The sequence below is a fragment of the Lactuca saligna genome, chromosome 4, assembly GCF_052625555.1.
Source record: "Lactuca saligna cultivar CGN05327 chromosome 4, ASM5262555v1, whole genome shotgun sequence".
Lineage (NCBI taxonomy): Eukaryota > Viridiplantae > Streptophyta > Magnoliopsida > Asterales > Asteraceae > Lactuca > Lactuca saligna.
In genome coordinates, this window is record NC_136420.1 from 199,294,934 (window position 1) to 199,312,335 (window position 17,402).

General features: G+C 35.5%; 2 protein-coding genes and 2 long non-coding RNA genes across 4 annotated transcripts; 2 read left to right on the forward strand and 2 right to left on the reverse strand.

Moving 5' to 3' along the window:
• The first annotated feature begins 2,062 nt into the window (after positions 1 to 2,062).
• Positions 2,063 to 4,175, forward strand: LOC145043238 (uncharacterized). Its single transcript, XR_013680928.1, has 2 exons — positions 2,063 to 3,590; positions 3,768 to 4,175. It is a non-coding gene; the product is annotated as an uncharacterized LOC145043238 (long non-coding RNA).
• A 2,879-nt stretch (positions 4,176 to 7,054) lies between these two features.
• Positions 7,055 to 7,734, reverse strand: LOC145043237 (uncharacterized). Its single transcript, XR_013680927.1, has 2 exons — positions 7,518 to 7,734; positions 7,055 to 7,437 (listed from the first exon to the last, which is right to left on the reverse strand). It is a non-coding gene; the product is annotated as an uncharacterized LOC145043237 (long non-coding RNA).
• Positions 7,735 to 9,974: 2,240 nt separating this feature from the next.
• LOC145040429 (uncharacterized) lies at positions 9,975 to 10,597 on the reverse strand. Its single transcript, XM_078988359.1, has 2 exons — positions 10,304 to 10,597; positions 9,975 to 10,187 (listed from the first exon to the last, which is right to left on the reverse strand). The coding sequence occupies exons 1-2, from the start codon at positions 10,595 to 10,597 to the stop codon at positions 9,975 to 9,977; spliced, it is 507 nt and encodes a 168-aa protein (XP_078844485.1).
• Positions 10,598 to 12,369: 1,772 nt separating this feature from the next.
• On the forward strand, positions 12,370 to 16,313 carry LOC145043239 (protein ATAF2-like). Its single transcript, XM_078991822.1, has 6 exons — positions 12,370 to 12,481; positions 13,377 to 13,568; positions 13,696 to 13,907; positions 14,053 to 14,130; positions 14,321 to 14,693; positions 15,879 to 16,313. Exons 2-6 carry the CDS (start codon positions 13,400 to 13,402, stop codon positions 16,085 to 16,087), a joined length of 1,041 nt encoding a protein of 346 aa, XP_078847948.1. The 5' UTR covers positions 12,370 to 12,481; positions 13,377 to 13,399; the 3' UTR covers positions 16,088 to 16,313.
• The last annotated feature ends 1,089 nt before the right edge of the window (positions 16,314 to 17,402 follow it).

Consider the following 17,402-nt stretch of genomic DNA (forward strand, 5'->3'; position numbering starts at 1 on the left):
ATTGTGATTTCCTTTCCCAGAATAATAGTCATTGTGCGAGTAATAACACACTCTAATAACCCATATGAACAAGCAAGTTAGGAAACTAAGTGACCCCCATAAATTGGGCTTCCTCCTCTAGCACTAGTGACCCGCGTAGCGAAGAATGAAGCGATAGCATACGGAATATTACAGAAAACGCTTAGGGTAAGGATGCACCATTCATAAAACAAAACTCACTTAGGCACTTTGTCACCACCCTTCTTGTGATTCACGCTAAAAGTAACCAATATGTGTGTAAAGCGGTGAATCGACGACCGAATGTCGCTAGCCTATAAAGTTCCCGACTCGAATACCCCTTTTGCCATAGTAGCCCAAAAATAATACGAGCAAACATTATCAGGAAAATCTCAAAGACCAACTTCCAAAAATGAAGAATATTGTGGCATATCCAAAGCATTGTGGCTGTAAATCACCAATCAACAAGTTCTGCAATACTACAATCTCGTGTCTCCCCGCCTAGCATGAATTGCAATGCTCCATTGTTTGTCATATCTCCATAATGGTATTGAAAAGTGATTGTTGAGAAAAAATATACACATAATTCTTTATAAACCGACTCATCAATGTTAAAGAGATTCCACCACCCATTGCATGCAAATGTGAAAACCATCTTCGACATACAATTTCTCTAGATACTACATGAGTTGATATATTACTCCCACTTTATTCAACCAATGCCAAGTAATAGTAGGAGTTCCCAAAACATCGTGTTGATGAAGTGCCATAAACATGCCACTACACTGTGGTAAAGGGCTCACCAAGTCGTGGTGGACACTTCTTTTACATATGCTCCAACCTTTTCATGCAAACATCGGGGAAGCTTCTATGGTTGATACGTCACCACATCGTGGCATGCATATCACCACGATGTTGCATCCACTTTTGTACACAAATTCTTCCTTTTGATGAATACCTCTAGTCCATAGCTTCCACCTTGACTTTTAGCTCCTTTTTCCATAAGAATGTCTTTGTCAGGACAAAAACGAAATATAAATGTATTAAGTACCAAATATATTCATAGATGGATGTAACTAAATGTACTTAAACATTGCACAAAATATATGACTATATATAACAATATCAGAAACCCAAAGAAAAACGCAAACATTTTTAAACTTTGAATCGGATTACATGTTTCAAGTTTGATGTAGATTTCAACATTATTTTTTGGTTCTGGTTGATCTCTATTAATCTATTCTGTTGGGGGTTTGATTAGGTTAACGATTTTCGTATTTTTAGATTTGATTATGATTTAATTTTCAGAAAGCTTAGTTGATATTCAGATTTTCAGTTAGATAATGTTTGATAATTGTTTAAGGTTTCATTGTGGTGGTGTTGCAAGTTTTCGATTTATTTTTGGGTGGTTGGTGGTCAGTATCTAACGGTAGCTGGTGACTAGGGACTAGTGACTAATGACAGGTGATGGAAGCAGCAACAGAAGTAGGAGTGCAAATGGGTTTATGTCAATAAATCAATTAATTTATTTTCTGTAACGTGAGTAAACTTCAAATTTAATCTTTGTTGTTTGCAAAAAAATTGTATATCAAATCCAAAATCTTTTCCAGTTGTACCGCTATTCAAAATCCTAAATTTTTTGTGGCTTTAGTAGGGATGAGCATGGGACGGAACCGGTACCGACCCGTACCGTTCCCGATTTCCCAAAAATCGAATTCGATCAAAAGTTAATCCCGAGTACCGAAACGAATTAAAATCACCAGTACCGGTACCGGGAATGGTACCGGTTTTCGGTACTAGTACCGATACCGTTAGTACCGAATCCCGAATTTTATGTATTTGGAGTACCAAGTACCGTTCCATATTTTTAAATTCGGTACGGTTCGGTACCGGTTCCAGTACGGTACTGGTACACGATCAGGATTTGAAAAAACCTGCTCATCCCTAGGCTTTAGTCTCGAAAAACTTAAAAAGAAAAAAACTGTTTTACCCTTTTTTTTATTTTTTATACTTTTTTATTTTTAAAAGAATAATAAAAAGAATAATGAACCCAATCCACCCCGGCCCACCCCACTACCCGTAGCTTTCCCCTTCCCTCTTCCTCTCTTTGAACCTTTTTTCTTCTTCTTCTTCTTCTCTCTCTCTCATTGACTCCATCGCCCCTCTTCTTCCTTCTCACCCTCCACCTGCAAATCAAACCTCACACACATACATTTGTTCATTAGTGGTGAAACACGATCTAACCTAGTTACAAGTGATAATGGTCACATTTACTCAGTCTATCACACGTGAACATACGTGTCGCTGAAGAGCTGGAGCATAATACTCAGTCAATTCCATATTCCATACAATCAGGATTACCGTTGTATAGTGCATTATATATATAGGATCACTGTAACTCTATGCATTCATTCATAATTACACAAACAGAAGTTGAGAGCATTACAACTTACATGGTATCAAAGCGTTAGTGATTATTAGAATTATTATTTTTTTTTCTCTCGATCTCTCTTCATGGCTACCAATCAGCTTCTCCTTGGTCTGGTGACTACCTCTTCCCCCTCCACCTTTAATTTCCATCGCTGAGTATCAAGCTCGATCGCAATAACTACTGCTTCTGGCGTTCCATCATCATCTCAGCTCTAGAAACTTTCGAGCTCGATGCCTTTGTTCTTGCCCCAAACCCACCCGCTGAAACGGTGACGGTACCTTCCAACGACAATCGTGCAGCCACCACTCAACCCAACCCGGAATTTCAGATTTGGAAGAAACGGGATTGCCTTGTCCTTCTATGGCTCAAGTCGACTCTCTCTGAACAAGCACTTGCGATCGTTGCTCGATCCACTTCCTCTCACCAAGCCTGGACAGACATCGATAAAACATTTCAAGCACAAACCAAAGCTTGTCGGATGTCGATGCACACAGAACTGCAGAATCTTACAAAGGGCGCCTTGACCATGATCGAATATGTAGAGAAGAGAGCGATAGCCGATTCACTTGCAGAGAATTTACACCTAATTTCTTCAGATGACCTAATTGGTCATATTTTAAGAGGACTTGACGGGTCTTATGGCTCATTTATTACTACCTTTATGGTCAAAGATGACCAGTCCACTGTTGACGACCTTGCTGGGCTACTTCTTCAAGAAGAAGCCTGTCTGGAATACGACCATCATCGCCACACCGTTCCACCACCAACTTCATCTCCAAATTCTTCCATTCCAATTGCCTTAAATGTGAATCGCTCTCTTCCCCGCTCCAATTCCTCTGGATACAATTCTTCACATTCCCACTTGGCAACCAATCAACTGATTCTCGTCGTCATCCTTCACAATGCCAACTCTGTTCCAAGCTGGGTCATGAAACCATCGATTGCTGGTAGCGTAACAATCAGACTGACTATCCTTCTCGACGACCCAACCCACACAATCAGAATCGTCAGGCCCACATTGCTCAACACCACGGTCCTTCTACTGTGATTGATCCTTCCTGGTACTTCGACACCGGTGCTACGGACCATGTTGCCCCTGACCTACAGAAACTCAACATTGCTGAAGAATATCACGGCCCCGATAAGGTCTAAGTTGGCAATGGTAAACTTCTGAATATTTCTCATATTGCATATTCATCTTTTCATGGCTTAAAATTACCAACAGTGCTTATTGTCCCACAAATCAAAAAAACGACTCTTGAGTGTCTCTAAATTAACTTCTGATAATGACATCTTCATGGAATTTCATCATTCTCATTGCTCCGTCAAGTCTTTGCAGGGTCAAACACTTCTCAACGGGGACGTTAATCATGGTCTATATCGTCTTCCTTCAAGTTCAAATAACAGAGCCTCCATCATGGCGCTCACTGGAGTATGTACCACTCTCCATGGTTGGCATAAACGACTTGCTCATCCAAATGTTCTACTTCTTCGTCGCTTGCTTTCATCATTCAAGCTTCCAACATCCTCTAACGACTTCCCTGCTATTTGTGACTCTTGCCAACTAGGAAAAAGTCACCACTTACCTCTTTCTGATTCTCATGTTGTTTCTACAAAACCATTTGAACTAGTTTACTCTGATGTCTGGGGGCCATCACCCTATTTTTCAATAAATGGAAGTCGATACTTTGTATTATTTGTTGATGATTGCACAAAGTTCATTTGGATTTACTTTTTATTAGTTAAATCACAAGTCTTTGATATCTTTGTGACTTTTAGAAAAATGATTCGCACTCAATTTAACTGTGATATTAAAAGTCTTCAAACAGACTCGGGGGCGAGTACAGACCTGTTTCCACGTATCTTTAACACCTGTTTCCACGTATCTTTAACAGCATGGTATCATTCATCGCATGTCTTGTCCATACACACAGGAACAAAATGGTGCTGTTGAACGTTGCAATCACACTATTATTGAAAAGGGCCTTACCCTATTAGCTCAATCCTCCCTACCACACACATTCTGGGAACATGCTTTCCACACTGCTACATATCTATACAATCGCACAATCACCCCTGTTCTTGATTTTCTCTCACCTTACCACAAGTTATACAACAAACTTCCAGATTATAAATTTCTAAAGACGTTTGGTTGTCTCTGCTTCCCTTTTCTTCGACCTTACAATACACACAATATCGATTTTCGATCTCTTCCTTGTATTTTTCTTGGATATAGCAATTCACACAAAGGTTATCTGTGTTTTCATTCACCTTCATCTCGAATATCATTGAAAGACATGTAGTCTTCAATGAGAATGTTTTTCCTAACCCGACACAACCATCCCCATCATCCTCTACTCCAATCCCTTCCCCTAATCCTATTTCACCGACCCTTTTACAACAAGCCACTGATCTATCCTCGTTACCAAACCAATCCCCCCCCCCAAATTCGTCTCCTTCTACTCCTATTCAAATACCTACAGACTTGCCCAATCCTCTCACTAGCAATCCTCATTACCAAACCTCAACCATCAGCTCACGTGCGAAGCAACCAACCTCTATTCCCACTCATTATCGCCCTGCAAATAGAACAACTCATCCCATGCAAACTCGTGCCCGTACAAATTCCTTGAAACCTAAAGCTCTTGTCTCGATACTTTCAAGTGATCTTCTGTGTGAACCCAAAACCTTTGCTCAGGCAATAAAACACAATTGTTGGAAAATAGCCATGCAAAATGAATATAATGCCTTAATGAGAACTAGCACCTGGTCTTTAGTACTCTGTCCTCCTGGTGTGAATATTGTAGGTTGCAAATGGAAATACCGGATCAAACGACACTCTAACGGCAAGATAGAACGATACAAAGCGCGCTTGGTGGCTCAAGGGTTCAGTCAAGAGGAATCGGCCGATTATTTTGACATATTTAGTCCAGTTGTAAAGCCTACAACTATCCATCTAGTTCTATCAATTGCGGTGTTAAATGGGTGGTGTCTTCGACAATTGGATATCAATAACGCTTTCCTAAAGGAAGCAGTCTATATGAAACAACCTCGTGGATTTGAGGATTCCACACAACCCAATCATGTTTGTCGCTTGCACAAGGCCCTTTATGGCCTTAAGCAATCTCCTAGATCTTGGTTCACAAAGCTCAAGACATATCTGATCTCTCAGGGTTTCCATGCATGCCAATCCGATACCTTGTTATTTGTTCATATCTATAATGGTCAACTAATTTACATTCTGGTCTACGTTGATGATCTTGTCATCACATGTACAAATGCTAATTTGATCCAAAGATTCATCGACAAACTCAACTCTGTTTTTGCGCTAAAGGACTTGGGTAATTTGCATTATTTCCTTGGAATTCAAATTCAACAAACATCAGATGGTCTATCTCTGAATCAGACCGGTTACATTCAAGATATTATTGATCGGGCACACATGACTAATGCATCTCCCATCTCTACTCCAGCGGATTCTAATTCCAGATTAGTTCTTGCTGGTGAGCCTTTTTCAGATCCCAGATTGTATCGTTAGGTGGTAGGTTCCCTGCAGTATGCCACCATCACGAGACCAGATATCGCATATGCGGTAAACAGGGTATGTCAATATATGCATTCCCCAACCATTCAACCATTCAATATATGCGCATACTTAGATATCTCAACGGTACCCTCGAACACTGTCTCCAATTTAAACCAACATCCGAGAACGCTCTACATGCCTTTTCTGATGCGGGTTGGATGTCAGACAAAGACGACAGTCGTTCACAATATGGGTTTGCCATATATGATGGTTCTAACTTGATAAGTTGGACATCCAGGAAGCAACGTGTTGTAGCGCGTTCAAGTACGGAGGCTGAGTACAGATCCGTGGCTTATACAGCGACTGAATTACTCTGGTTGAAACAACTGTTACATGAGTTAAAACAGCCGTTACTGCATTCTCCATTGCTCGTGTGTGATAATGTTGGTGCAATTTTCATGACCAAAAATCCCATAATCAGCACTAGATCAAAGCACATTGCATTGGATTTTCATTTTATAAGGGAACAAGTTGACTGTCAACAACTCACGATTGCACAAGTGTCTTCTAGTGATCAATATGTTGATATCTTCACCAAGCCTCTTTAAAAAGATCGCTTCTCCTACCTTCGTCTCAAGCTTCAAGTTTGTCCCTCTCATGAGCTTGTCGGGGGGGTGATAACGGTCACATTTACTCAGTCTATCACACGTGAACATACGTGTCGCTGAAGAGCTGGAGCATAATACTCAGTCAATTCCATATTCCATACAATTAGGATTACCGTTGTATAGTGCATTATATATATAGGATCACTGTAACTCTATGCATTCATTCATAATTACACAAACAGAAGTTGAGAGCATTACAGCTTACAACAAGAAAATAACTGGAGGAGTATTAATCATCACCGGAGCTCAGCTCGTAACAGAAGGAAAATGGCCCAAAACTATGTTACAACTCCTGCTACTCTTCACCCAGCTCCCCTAATTCCCCTTCCTTCTCTTTATCTGATCATCTTTTTCATCCCATCTTTCTCCCCACAACTCAAACCACATACACTTCACAATACAAACATACTGAAAATTAAAAAACACACATAATTACCGATCGATAACTACAACTCAAACACAGACACAAATTAATCCAAGGATTTACTTTAGAGCATGTTCTTATTCTCCTTAACTCAATCCCAATTGATGTCATCGGAGCCATATGCTTTGTTAAATGAACTTTATAACATGTTTTCTAACAAATTACAGAGTAAATTTGAACAGAAACCTGCCCCACTTGAAGTTAAAATCAAACCTAACTTCAAACATAATTGGGGACGAAAAGGGAAGATTTCGTAGCTATTATTGTTGCATATAAAGAGAGAAAGATAGTAGGAATAAAGAAACTTCAATTGCATCAAGACATAGATTAATCTTATCCCCAAAATAAAACCTGAAAATCTGCAATGCTCTCGACAACCATTCCGTGCTCACTGTAAGATCAGATGAACAAGTTAACAACCGTTTAATTCCTTTTCTTGAGTTCGAAGTCTGGAAAGGAAAAATGCATTACCTCTTTCAATGAAAGATAACAGAGAGGCGTTGAAGGAGGGATGGCAAGGAAGACCACCAGGTTGAATCCAGTGTCGGAGAAAATCACCTCCTTCACAGTGAAATTGTTGGTCGCCGGAATTCAAGAACGTTGGCAGCAGTGCCACAGACTCCGGGTAAGCAGCTATGGTGGGATCATTAAAAAGAAGAGATAGGAGAAAGATGCAGATTTCATTTAAGAGAAGGAGATGGCGTATTGATACATGTATTGATTTGAGAGAGAGAAAGAGTTTTTTTTTTTTTTTTTTTTTTTTTTTTTTTTTTAAGAGAAATATTAAAAAAATATAAAAAGCAAAATGGTAAAATACTCATTTCAACATAGAACTAAAAAAAAAAGTTTTTGATTTTGAACTAGTAGTACAAAAAAATTATCATCTAATGCAAGTTTAAAAGATTTTGGATTTCATCCATAATTTTTTAAAATTTTTTTAATTAAAAAATAATAAAAAAAACTATAAAAAAATATTAAAGGCATTATAGTAATTTCCTATTATACGTATACCATAACAAATTCAAAACCTAGAATAAAAAAATAAAATAAAAAGGATCAGATATGGAATTTTGATAAACCATAAAATTAATTTTAGTTGTATTTGACGAGCAAATACCTTTTAAAAAAAATAATTCCAATTTTGTTGACAAGGAAATACATTTGAATTGAGAAAATTACTAATCTAACCAAATTCATTAATGACTTATCACTTTTTAGTCAATAATTAGGATTTATCCCAAATTAATCCTCAAAATCGTAGGTGGTTAAAATGGTCTACTGTTTCACCGTATATAAAGTTTTTTTTCCCACTACGAAACCGTAAACGAATAAATAGTTTATTGTTTCCTCTGAGAAGTCTACTGTTTCCCAAATAGTATATTAAAAATAATCTACTGTTTCGTCTAAAAAACTACGATTTTGGGTTTTTTTTAAATGAAAAAAAAACACTTACTTTTTTACTACTATATCGTACCTACTATATATTAAAAGAAAAATCTCTTTTACAGTAAAAGTTAGTGTTTTTTTTTTCACTAAAAAAAACGTAGGTTTTAGACGAAATAATACTATTTGGGAAACAATAGACTTCTCAGAGGAAATAGTAGACCATTTTTCCGTCTGCGGTTTCGTAGTGAAAAATGAAAAAAAAAATCTTTATATACTAAAATCAAAACAGTAGATAAATAGGCGAAACAGTAGACCATTTTAACCACTTACGGTTTCGTGGGCTAGTTTGGGACAAATCCTATTTTTTGGCTAAAAATTGTTAATCACTTCTTTAATTTGACTAGATTATTAATTGTCCCATTTGAATTCTATTAGGCTAATTTAATACCTTTGATCGTATTTTGAAAATAATTTATGTTTTCAGAATTATAAGAGCATAAGGTGTCGACAACTAGTCATAACACCATTTTGGTCAATGTTTTAAAACCCGGGTCGACCCGGCCGGTTCAACCGGTTGGACCGTGACCCGGGGTAAAAAGCGGGTCAACTGAGATCGGTTTTTTATAAAAATACAAACCGGATCGAATCGGCCGGGTTTCCCCTAAACCGCGGTTCGACCACTTATGTTGAACCGGTTAAAGCGGATTGACCCGTTTTAATAGACCTTGGATAGTTGGATACAAGTAGTGAGCGCCAAAACAACGAACCGTTTGCGGTTTCTTCAATATTTAAACTTTGTGGACATCAAATTATTGGTTTTATATGTTTATGCATTATGCATGAAAGTAAAAATATATAGAAATAGAAAAAGATCATAAACCGGGTTGACCCGACGGTTCAACCGGTTGACCCGTGAACCGGTTATCACATCGGGTCAACTAAAAACCCGGGTTTTAAAACATTGATTTTGGTGTCACCTCACACGCCACAACACCAATGGTGTTATAATACAAAGTGAGGAAATGGTCACTATGTTGCATCTTGTTATAATACCAATTTTTTTTTTCCATTTTATAATTAAATTTTTTTCATTTTTTTTTTAATTTAGACAAATATTTTTTAAATATAACATAATAAATAAAACATAATGTTTAAAAATTATAAATAACATACAATAAAAATAATTTTTAAAGATTAAAATTAACATAGAAATTAAACTACACATAACATCCAAATTCCAAAAAAATAAATAAATAAATAAATAAATAAAAAATACAACGCTAGTCGTTATCGTTATTGTTACCATAGAATATATAATCCGTCTGGTCCTCTCGAAGTTGTCTGTGTTTATTTGCGTCTTGAATGTCAACAACTCGATGCAAATACTCTACTGTTCCTGGTTGAAACTAAATGTGTCTGGGCTCCGTTGGGATATAATGTTCTATATTTCGCCCTTTATCTTCTACTACCATGTTTTGCTTTATGATACATGCATACATGATATATCGTAGAGTTTCTAAATCCAATGGTCGTGCTGCATGTTCAACTATATGCCATTTCACCTTCAACACTCCAAAAGCACGTTTCACATCCTTTATGTGCTCTTTCTTGTCTTGTCTTAAAAAAATTGTCTCGTTCTTCAATCGGGTGGCAGAATGCCTTCACGAATCTAGAATACTGAGGATATATTCCATCTGTAAGGTAATATCCATATTTGTATTCGTTTTCATTCACCGTGAAAGGAGCATCCGGGACCTTTCCATTCAAAAGATCGTTGAATATTGGTGACTAATCAAGAACGTTGACGTCGTTGTTGGAACCGACAACCCCCAAAATGCATGCTAAATCCATAAATCTTGAGAAGCAACAACCTCTAAAACCAATGAAGGTGATCCGTGATGACCACTTACATATTGCCCTTTCAATGCTATCGGATAAATTTTCCATTTCCAGTGTGTGCAATCAATGCTCCCGATCATTCCGGGAAACCCATGACGTTCTTTATGCGCCACATACAATTCTTGCAAATCATGCAACGAAGGTTTCCGCAAATACACGTCTCCAAATATTTCAACAACACCCTTTGATAATGTATACAAACTCTCCCTTGTGGTTCTTTCGGACATTCTCATATAGTCGTCTATGGTGTCAGGTGATTCCCCCATAGCCGTCAAACGAATGACCGCAACACATTTCTGCAACGTTGTAAATCCTCGTCTACCTTTAGCATCATATCTTAATTGAAAAAAATCCGTACCTAAACATAAATTAAGTACAGTTTAAAAATATATTGCATATGTTGTAAAATTAAAGAAACATGTACTAGATTTTTATTTATTTTGTATAAAAGTATAGTAACGAAGCGATACCGGCTTTCCAAGACGTTGGTGATCCGTAGAACACATTCTTACTCAAACGAAATCTTATTTTGAAATCCTTTGACCCGTACACACAATTATCCGCAAAGTAATCACGATATAGATGTTTGTGTCATTCCTCGCGATTTTTGTTTAACATCGCACATATTGTTAGTAGCGGAGCTGAGTCTGGTTGTAGCAGGTCGGTAGTGTAATAATGATACATCATCCTGAAGAAAATATCATCATCTGAATCATCGGACGAGTCGAAATGGTCCATATTTTTTTTGAAGATAATTGAAAGTATGTAGAAAGGAGAAGAGAAATTGTGTGAAATTTTTTATAAAATGGTAGGTATTTATAGGGTAAATGATTTTTTTTAATAGTTAATTTTGTTTTTATACCGTTGCCATTTAAATGTTTGAAAACGTTTAAATTTTGTGCGTTTCATCCGGTCGCGACGCCAACGAGCTTCAATCTGCAACAAGCAAAAACGAGGGGGGGGGGGGGGGGGGGGGGGCGTCATGACTAAACCTGACAATAATTTAAAGTAAATTACATAAAGTTTGGGGTGACCACTAATGATATTTTATCACATTTTTGGTTCCTGTCATAACTATATTACCTTTTTTAATATTTTTTTTTTCAATTTGATTATTATTCATCTATTATTTATGATTTAAAATAAATAAACATGCCAAACTTCTTCCCCAATCCAATCCAACCCCCCCCCCCCCCCCCCCCCCCCCCCCCCCCTCTCTCATTTATTTTGTAAAATAAAAATTGCAAAATTTGTTTTTGCAAAACTCTTTTACGATTATAAAATAATCAGTAAATTTCTTCTTATAAAATAATAACGTTATCCGGAAAAAGTAAATTTGAATAGTGATTTCCCAATTCTGTTTTACAAGATGGATAGTCAAACCAACATATTTGTTTAAAAGAGATTCTTTAATAGTAGTCCATCAATTTTAGTTATTTTAACCATTAAATCTTTTCGAATTTATAACCATCTAAATTAAATATATAGTCTTATGATTGAATATGTACTTCATAGTACAAGTATTTTCTTCCCATATTATCATTTTGTTTTTCTCATGCTGGCTAGATAACAAGGCTAATTAGTAATTACTAAAATAACCAACCATTTATTTTGCAAAGTCCATCGTGTCGTTTCTCCTTTTTTTTTTTTTTTTTTTTTTTTTTTTTGTAAAATTGTTTTATGAATTATTACCATTACAAAACCCATCAAAAAAGAAATTTGCAAAATGGCAAAGCTTTTTGTAAATATATATTCGAATATGATTACCTATAAAACAACTTTAATAACCTAATAATTATTTCACAAATATTTGTTCAAATAACACTATCCATTCCGACCATTTTATTGATTAATTAATGATTAATGATTTTGTGAATACAACGTTGAAGATTTCATACAAAGTAGCGACGACCGGATTCAATAAGACGTGCTACACCACTGAACTACGGTCTACGGCGGCTTAGATTTTACCAAAAGAGCTAACCAAAGTACTAACCCATTACAACCATAGTTAACATTCCCCCTTATATTCATAAACCCCTATCACTCTTCCTTAACTTCATTAAGCAAAAACACACACACACACAAACACATTACGCACACAGAGTCGGAGGAGCAGACGCCGGAGTCGTCTACTCCGGTCGCCGGAGGTAATCTTCCCCGTTGACCAACCTTCGAGTGACGGTGTATCACTGTATCTGCACCCTAATCCACAGAAAACCTGGGGTGGACCGGGTCATCCAGCCCTTTGTGGGGTTTTCTGTGACTTCGTGTGTAAATACGTCCCAGATCATCTGGAATTATACATTCTTTGAGTAGTATTATGCAAATCATTGGTGTTTTTTGAGTGTTCATACCGTGGATGTGTTAGTATTGATGTTTGTACGATGTTAAATTAAATATGCTGTTCTGATGTATAGGTCTGAGGTCGATCGATTTATGTTCATATTTGTGCTATCGTTTTGTGTATCTGGTGTTGAAGTTGTTGTATTGAATGATTCTGATGGGATTTCCGTTTTCGGTGTTTTTGTTTCGATGATTTTGACTGTGTTGTCTGATTTCTAGTGTTTCTTCGTTTTAAGAAATAATCTAACAACGTCAAATCAATAAATATTTCCTCCCTTTCCTTTTACAGCTTGATGAAAAGATTGATTATCTGTCTCGAATTCTGATTTACTCTTTGTGTTCAAAGGGACAAATTGATAAGTTGGGAGATTGATGATGAAATTTGCACTCTGATAGGACAATCAAACGTTTATATCAACTATTGAAATAGATAAAGTATCCTTGAACTTTATTGATTCATTCGATTAGATTCTCTCAACTTGTGTATCAATTACACATCATATCTAAATGATAGATAGTTTGCTTTATGTGTATCTTGTTTAAATTTATCCATTTCTTAATTCATTCTGCTCCAATTCTGAATTTTATTTAGTAACTTCAATCATAATAGGTTACCTATTCAGCTTATTAACATTTTAGAGTTATATCAAGTAGAAAACATGAATCCCAGTTTAACTAACACTTTCATTTTTCATGTAGAAAATTAGATTCACTTCCACAGAATGTGTCCTCCAGCATCCTCCATTCTTCCTGCAGCTCAACTTGGTGACTACTTAACAGATGAAGGGATCTGTAAGTTCTTGATGATGATAAAAAATGGATCCTCCTCCTTACCTGACTACATACTTCCTGATGTGGATCCTTTCCAATTCTCACCTGCAAATTACCCTGGTTAGCATGATAGCATCCATGTTTATACATATGTCATAGCTATTATGCTCTTTTGTATTTCATACTTATAAAAGATCCCCAATGGTTTATTATGATTAACAATTAATCAAAATCAAAACTTTTGTAGAAAACATGTGGTACTTTTGGGCAGGGAGAAAAAGGGAAACAGAATTTGGATTCTGGAAGTCAAAAGGGGAGGCTTGTGAGATATATTCTACCCCTTCAGTTTCTGGTTTTAGAAAGACTCTTGAGTTCTATGAAGGGAAATCCCCTGATGGACAAAAGACTAATTGGGTGATGCAGAAGTACACAGTAACTGAAAAATTTATCAGTAAGCCGGTATATATCATATTCTCTCCATTTCTACACTCTTACACCTCATTTTTCTTTTTCTTTTTTTATATAAATTTCATCATGTTTCTTGTTATTTATATATTTAATCCGATCTGCTAGTCAACTACTGGTTTGGTTGGAAATTATGCAGGATCCTAGAGCACTATACAAGGTCTTTTTGGTAGATGAGAGCATCAGTGGAAGACTTTCTACCAAAAGTCAACTTCTGGTGAGTCATGTACTCATGTTGTGAAATGTAAGGGTAAAACGGTCATTTAGTCTTTCTTTCCGAATTCAGACAGTTCATTCAGTCTAGAAAAGAGAAAAGAAATAGACTTCATGTATACAAACACTTTATCCATCAAGTCAAAAATACACAACACCATAATTTATTCCAAATTCCAATAATACCCTTGTAGGAAAAGAACGTGGATGATGTAGCGGGACCATCAGCCATGGCTAATGACTCACCAAGTGGCGATTTCTTGGAGTTGGATGATCTTGCTGTTCCCTTACCACGCACCCCCGATTCTGGTGATGTAGGTGATTATGTCCCAAGGGGTGGTGATTATTTGGAAATGGATGATCTTGCTACTCCATTGTCACGTACTACAAGTGCTACTGATTCAAGCTGTATGACAATGACATCTGAAGAATATTTTGATTCAGAAGCTTTAATGCGTGAACTTGAAGATGATAATGGAGTTCAAGAGATTCAAGAATCAAAAATTCAATTGAATCTCTCTGTTCCTTCAAAGTTGAAAGAAGTGGTCATCAACACAACAACTTTAGGTATGGACTTGTATAATCTTGTTTCTATTTAGGTTTAATGTCATAAAAACTCTCAAGTTTTCAGGGTTTTGTTGGTTTTGCCTAAAGTTGATTTTTATGTCTGTTTTTACCCTCACATTTTTCAAAAAATGTTTGGTTTTACTCTTTTACCGGTGATAACAGTTTTCTAGGTTACCATTATATTAACTTCGTAGAAAAACCCTTAAGTTTACAGTTATTTTACGTTTTAACCCTTAAGTTTATAATTTTTTTTCATATTATACGTATTCATGCAGAAAAATCGAATTTATATACGTAAAAAATGCTTAATTATATATATATATATATATATATATATATATATATATATATACACACACACACACACACACACACACACAGAGGTTTATGATTGAACAAGTTTTTTTTATTGATATGTATTTTTTAAATACATTAAAATAGAGAAATCTACAGAAAAGTCCAAAACTTTTGGGAAAAGGTTCAATAAAGTCTTAATTTTTTTTAATAGAAAAGTCCCATTATTTTGAGAAATATAATCTGTCATTTGTTGGTCAAAAATAATAAAAAAAAAAAAGACTTTTTCGTTAATTTGGGCAAAACATTAAATATTCGGGACTTTTCTGTTAAAAAAAAACTTTTAGGACTGTATTGAAACTTTTCTCAAAAGTTTGGTACTTTTCTGTAGATTTCCCCATTAAAATACGTAAAAACATATTATTTTTTTTTTTTTTTTACATTTTAAACGGTTTAACCTGGAAAAAAACCCACACACACACACATATATATATATATATAAAAGAACGTAAATACAATATTTAATTAAACTTTTTTTCGTATATAAATATGATTTTTCTGCATGAATACGTATAATATGAAAAAAAAAATACATAGGGTAAAAGTGTAAAAAAATTATATACTTAAGGGTAAAAACATAAACTTAATGTTTTTTTTGCAAAGTTAATATAATGGTAACCCAGAAAACCTGTTATCACCGGTAAAATGGTAAAACCGAACATTTTTTGGAAAATATGATGGTAAAAAGGGATATAAAATTCAACTTTGGGTAAAACCGATAAAACCCTAAAAACTTATAACACTAACCTTTCTTATCTAACTCAAGAAATGGAAATGAAAATGTGGTTTTGTTGATTTGTTTATTAATTATTATACAACGTTGTACTTTAGGATCTGTTGAGAGTGACAAGGATCAGAAACCTAGTACAACGGGCCCCACTTCTCAAAACGAGCCAGGTGGCACTTCAAATGCCACCAACAAGTCTCCAGCATCAAGTAGTTCGTCTGAAGGATCTTCCTCCAAAGAAGAAAAGAAAGATCGTGTTAATCGAACCAAAAAACGTAAGGTTATGAAGTATTTATGTTTCTTGGCATTCTAAATAGTAAGGGGTTGGTGGTAATTTCTAGAGAAGTTGGAGGGGGTAAAACCTAAAATGAGGTGGTTTATACTTTATAGGTATATATAATTATATATATTATGTAGAAATTTGCATGTGAACAATGTTCATGTGTGTTGTAAGGTGTATAAATAGGGTGTCCCTTTAAAAGAATTAAAAACAACCAATGATGGGCTATAAAGTTATTCATGTGAGGATGAATTTTGCCTTGAGAGTGAATTAGATATTATTATTATTATTATCATCATCATCATATCATATGTACATAGAATTAAATTGATGATGTGGAGCTTGAAATTTTATGTATTGTGATGCTACGTTATAGTTGGAGATAATGGATTACTTTAGTGGTCTATATGTTTTATTTAGTTGTTTAGTTTCTATTTTTCTATATTGCAAATATGTATTAAAAATGTGTTTGGTGGAACAAGCTCTCCACTTAAAAGCTTGAATAGCTTGAGAAAATTTGTAAGAACTATGTTCAATAAAACAAGCAAACATGATATGATTTTTGGTTTTAAAAATATGAATACATAGGTAAGATTTGTGAAGCTTATTAAGAACTTAAGTGAAGTCTTTATAAGCTCGAGCTCAACTAGTTATATTATTCTTGTTTTTCTTTCGAAATTGAGTGGGCCATAGCTTTTTTCAAATACGGCAAAGTTCGGTCAAGATAGTCACATTTGAAAAGTTGGCCCCCTTTGACTTGCGGTCAAAACTAAAGATGAGCATTTGGACATCCGGGCTGGACTCGGAACTTAGGCTCGTTTCAGAGTTTCAGAGGATGCGTGATAGGGGTAACTATCTATGATTTATTTTTTAAAAGGTCCAAATTTTTATGGAAATTGTTATATTTAAAATATAGTACAAGTAATTTTCTTTCGATTATTGAGTTATTATAAAAAATTTCATGATATTTATGTATTTTAAAGGTCCATTTTTTTCTCTCGCTCTGGGTCAAAATATGTTTGGAACAACTCTATAGGAACCGATCTTTGCTAAGCCATAACATGTCTGGTCCTATATCCATAAATTTCTACAAAACATGTTCGGTTTAAAAATCGGTCCAGTCCAATCCAAATGCTTAATTTTACATCTGAGAATTGGGAACATGACCTTGACATCTGGCATTGGTAAGCCCTTACTATAACATGTCTGGTCTAGGGTTCATCAATTTTAGTAAAACTAATTTGGTCCAAATGTTCATCTATAGTCAAAACTAGAATATCATTGTTTGAAAAAATCTAGTAATTTAACTGAAATTCTTATTTTTAAACTTGTAAAGATGTCAATTATA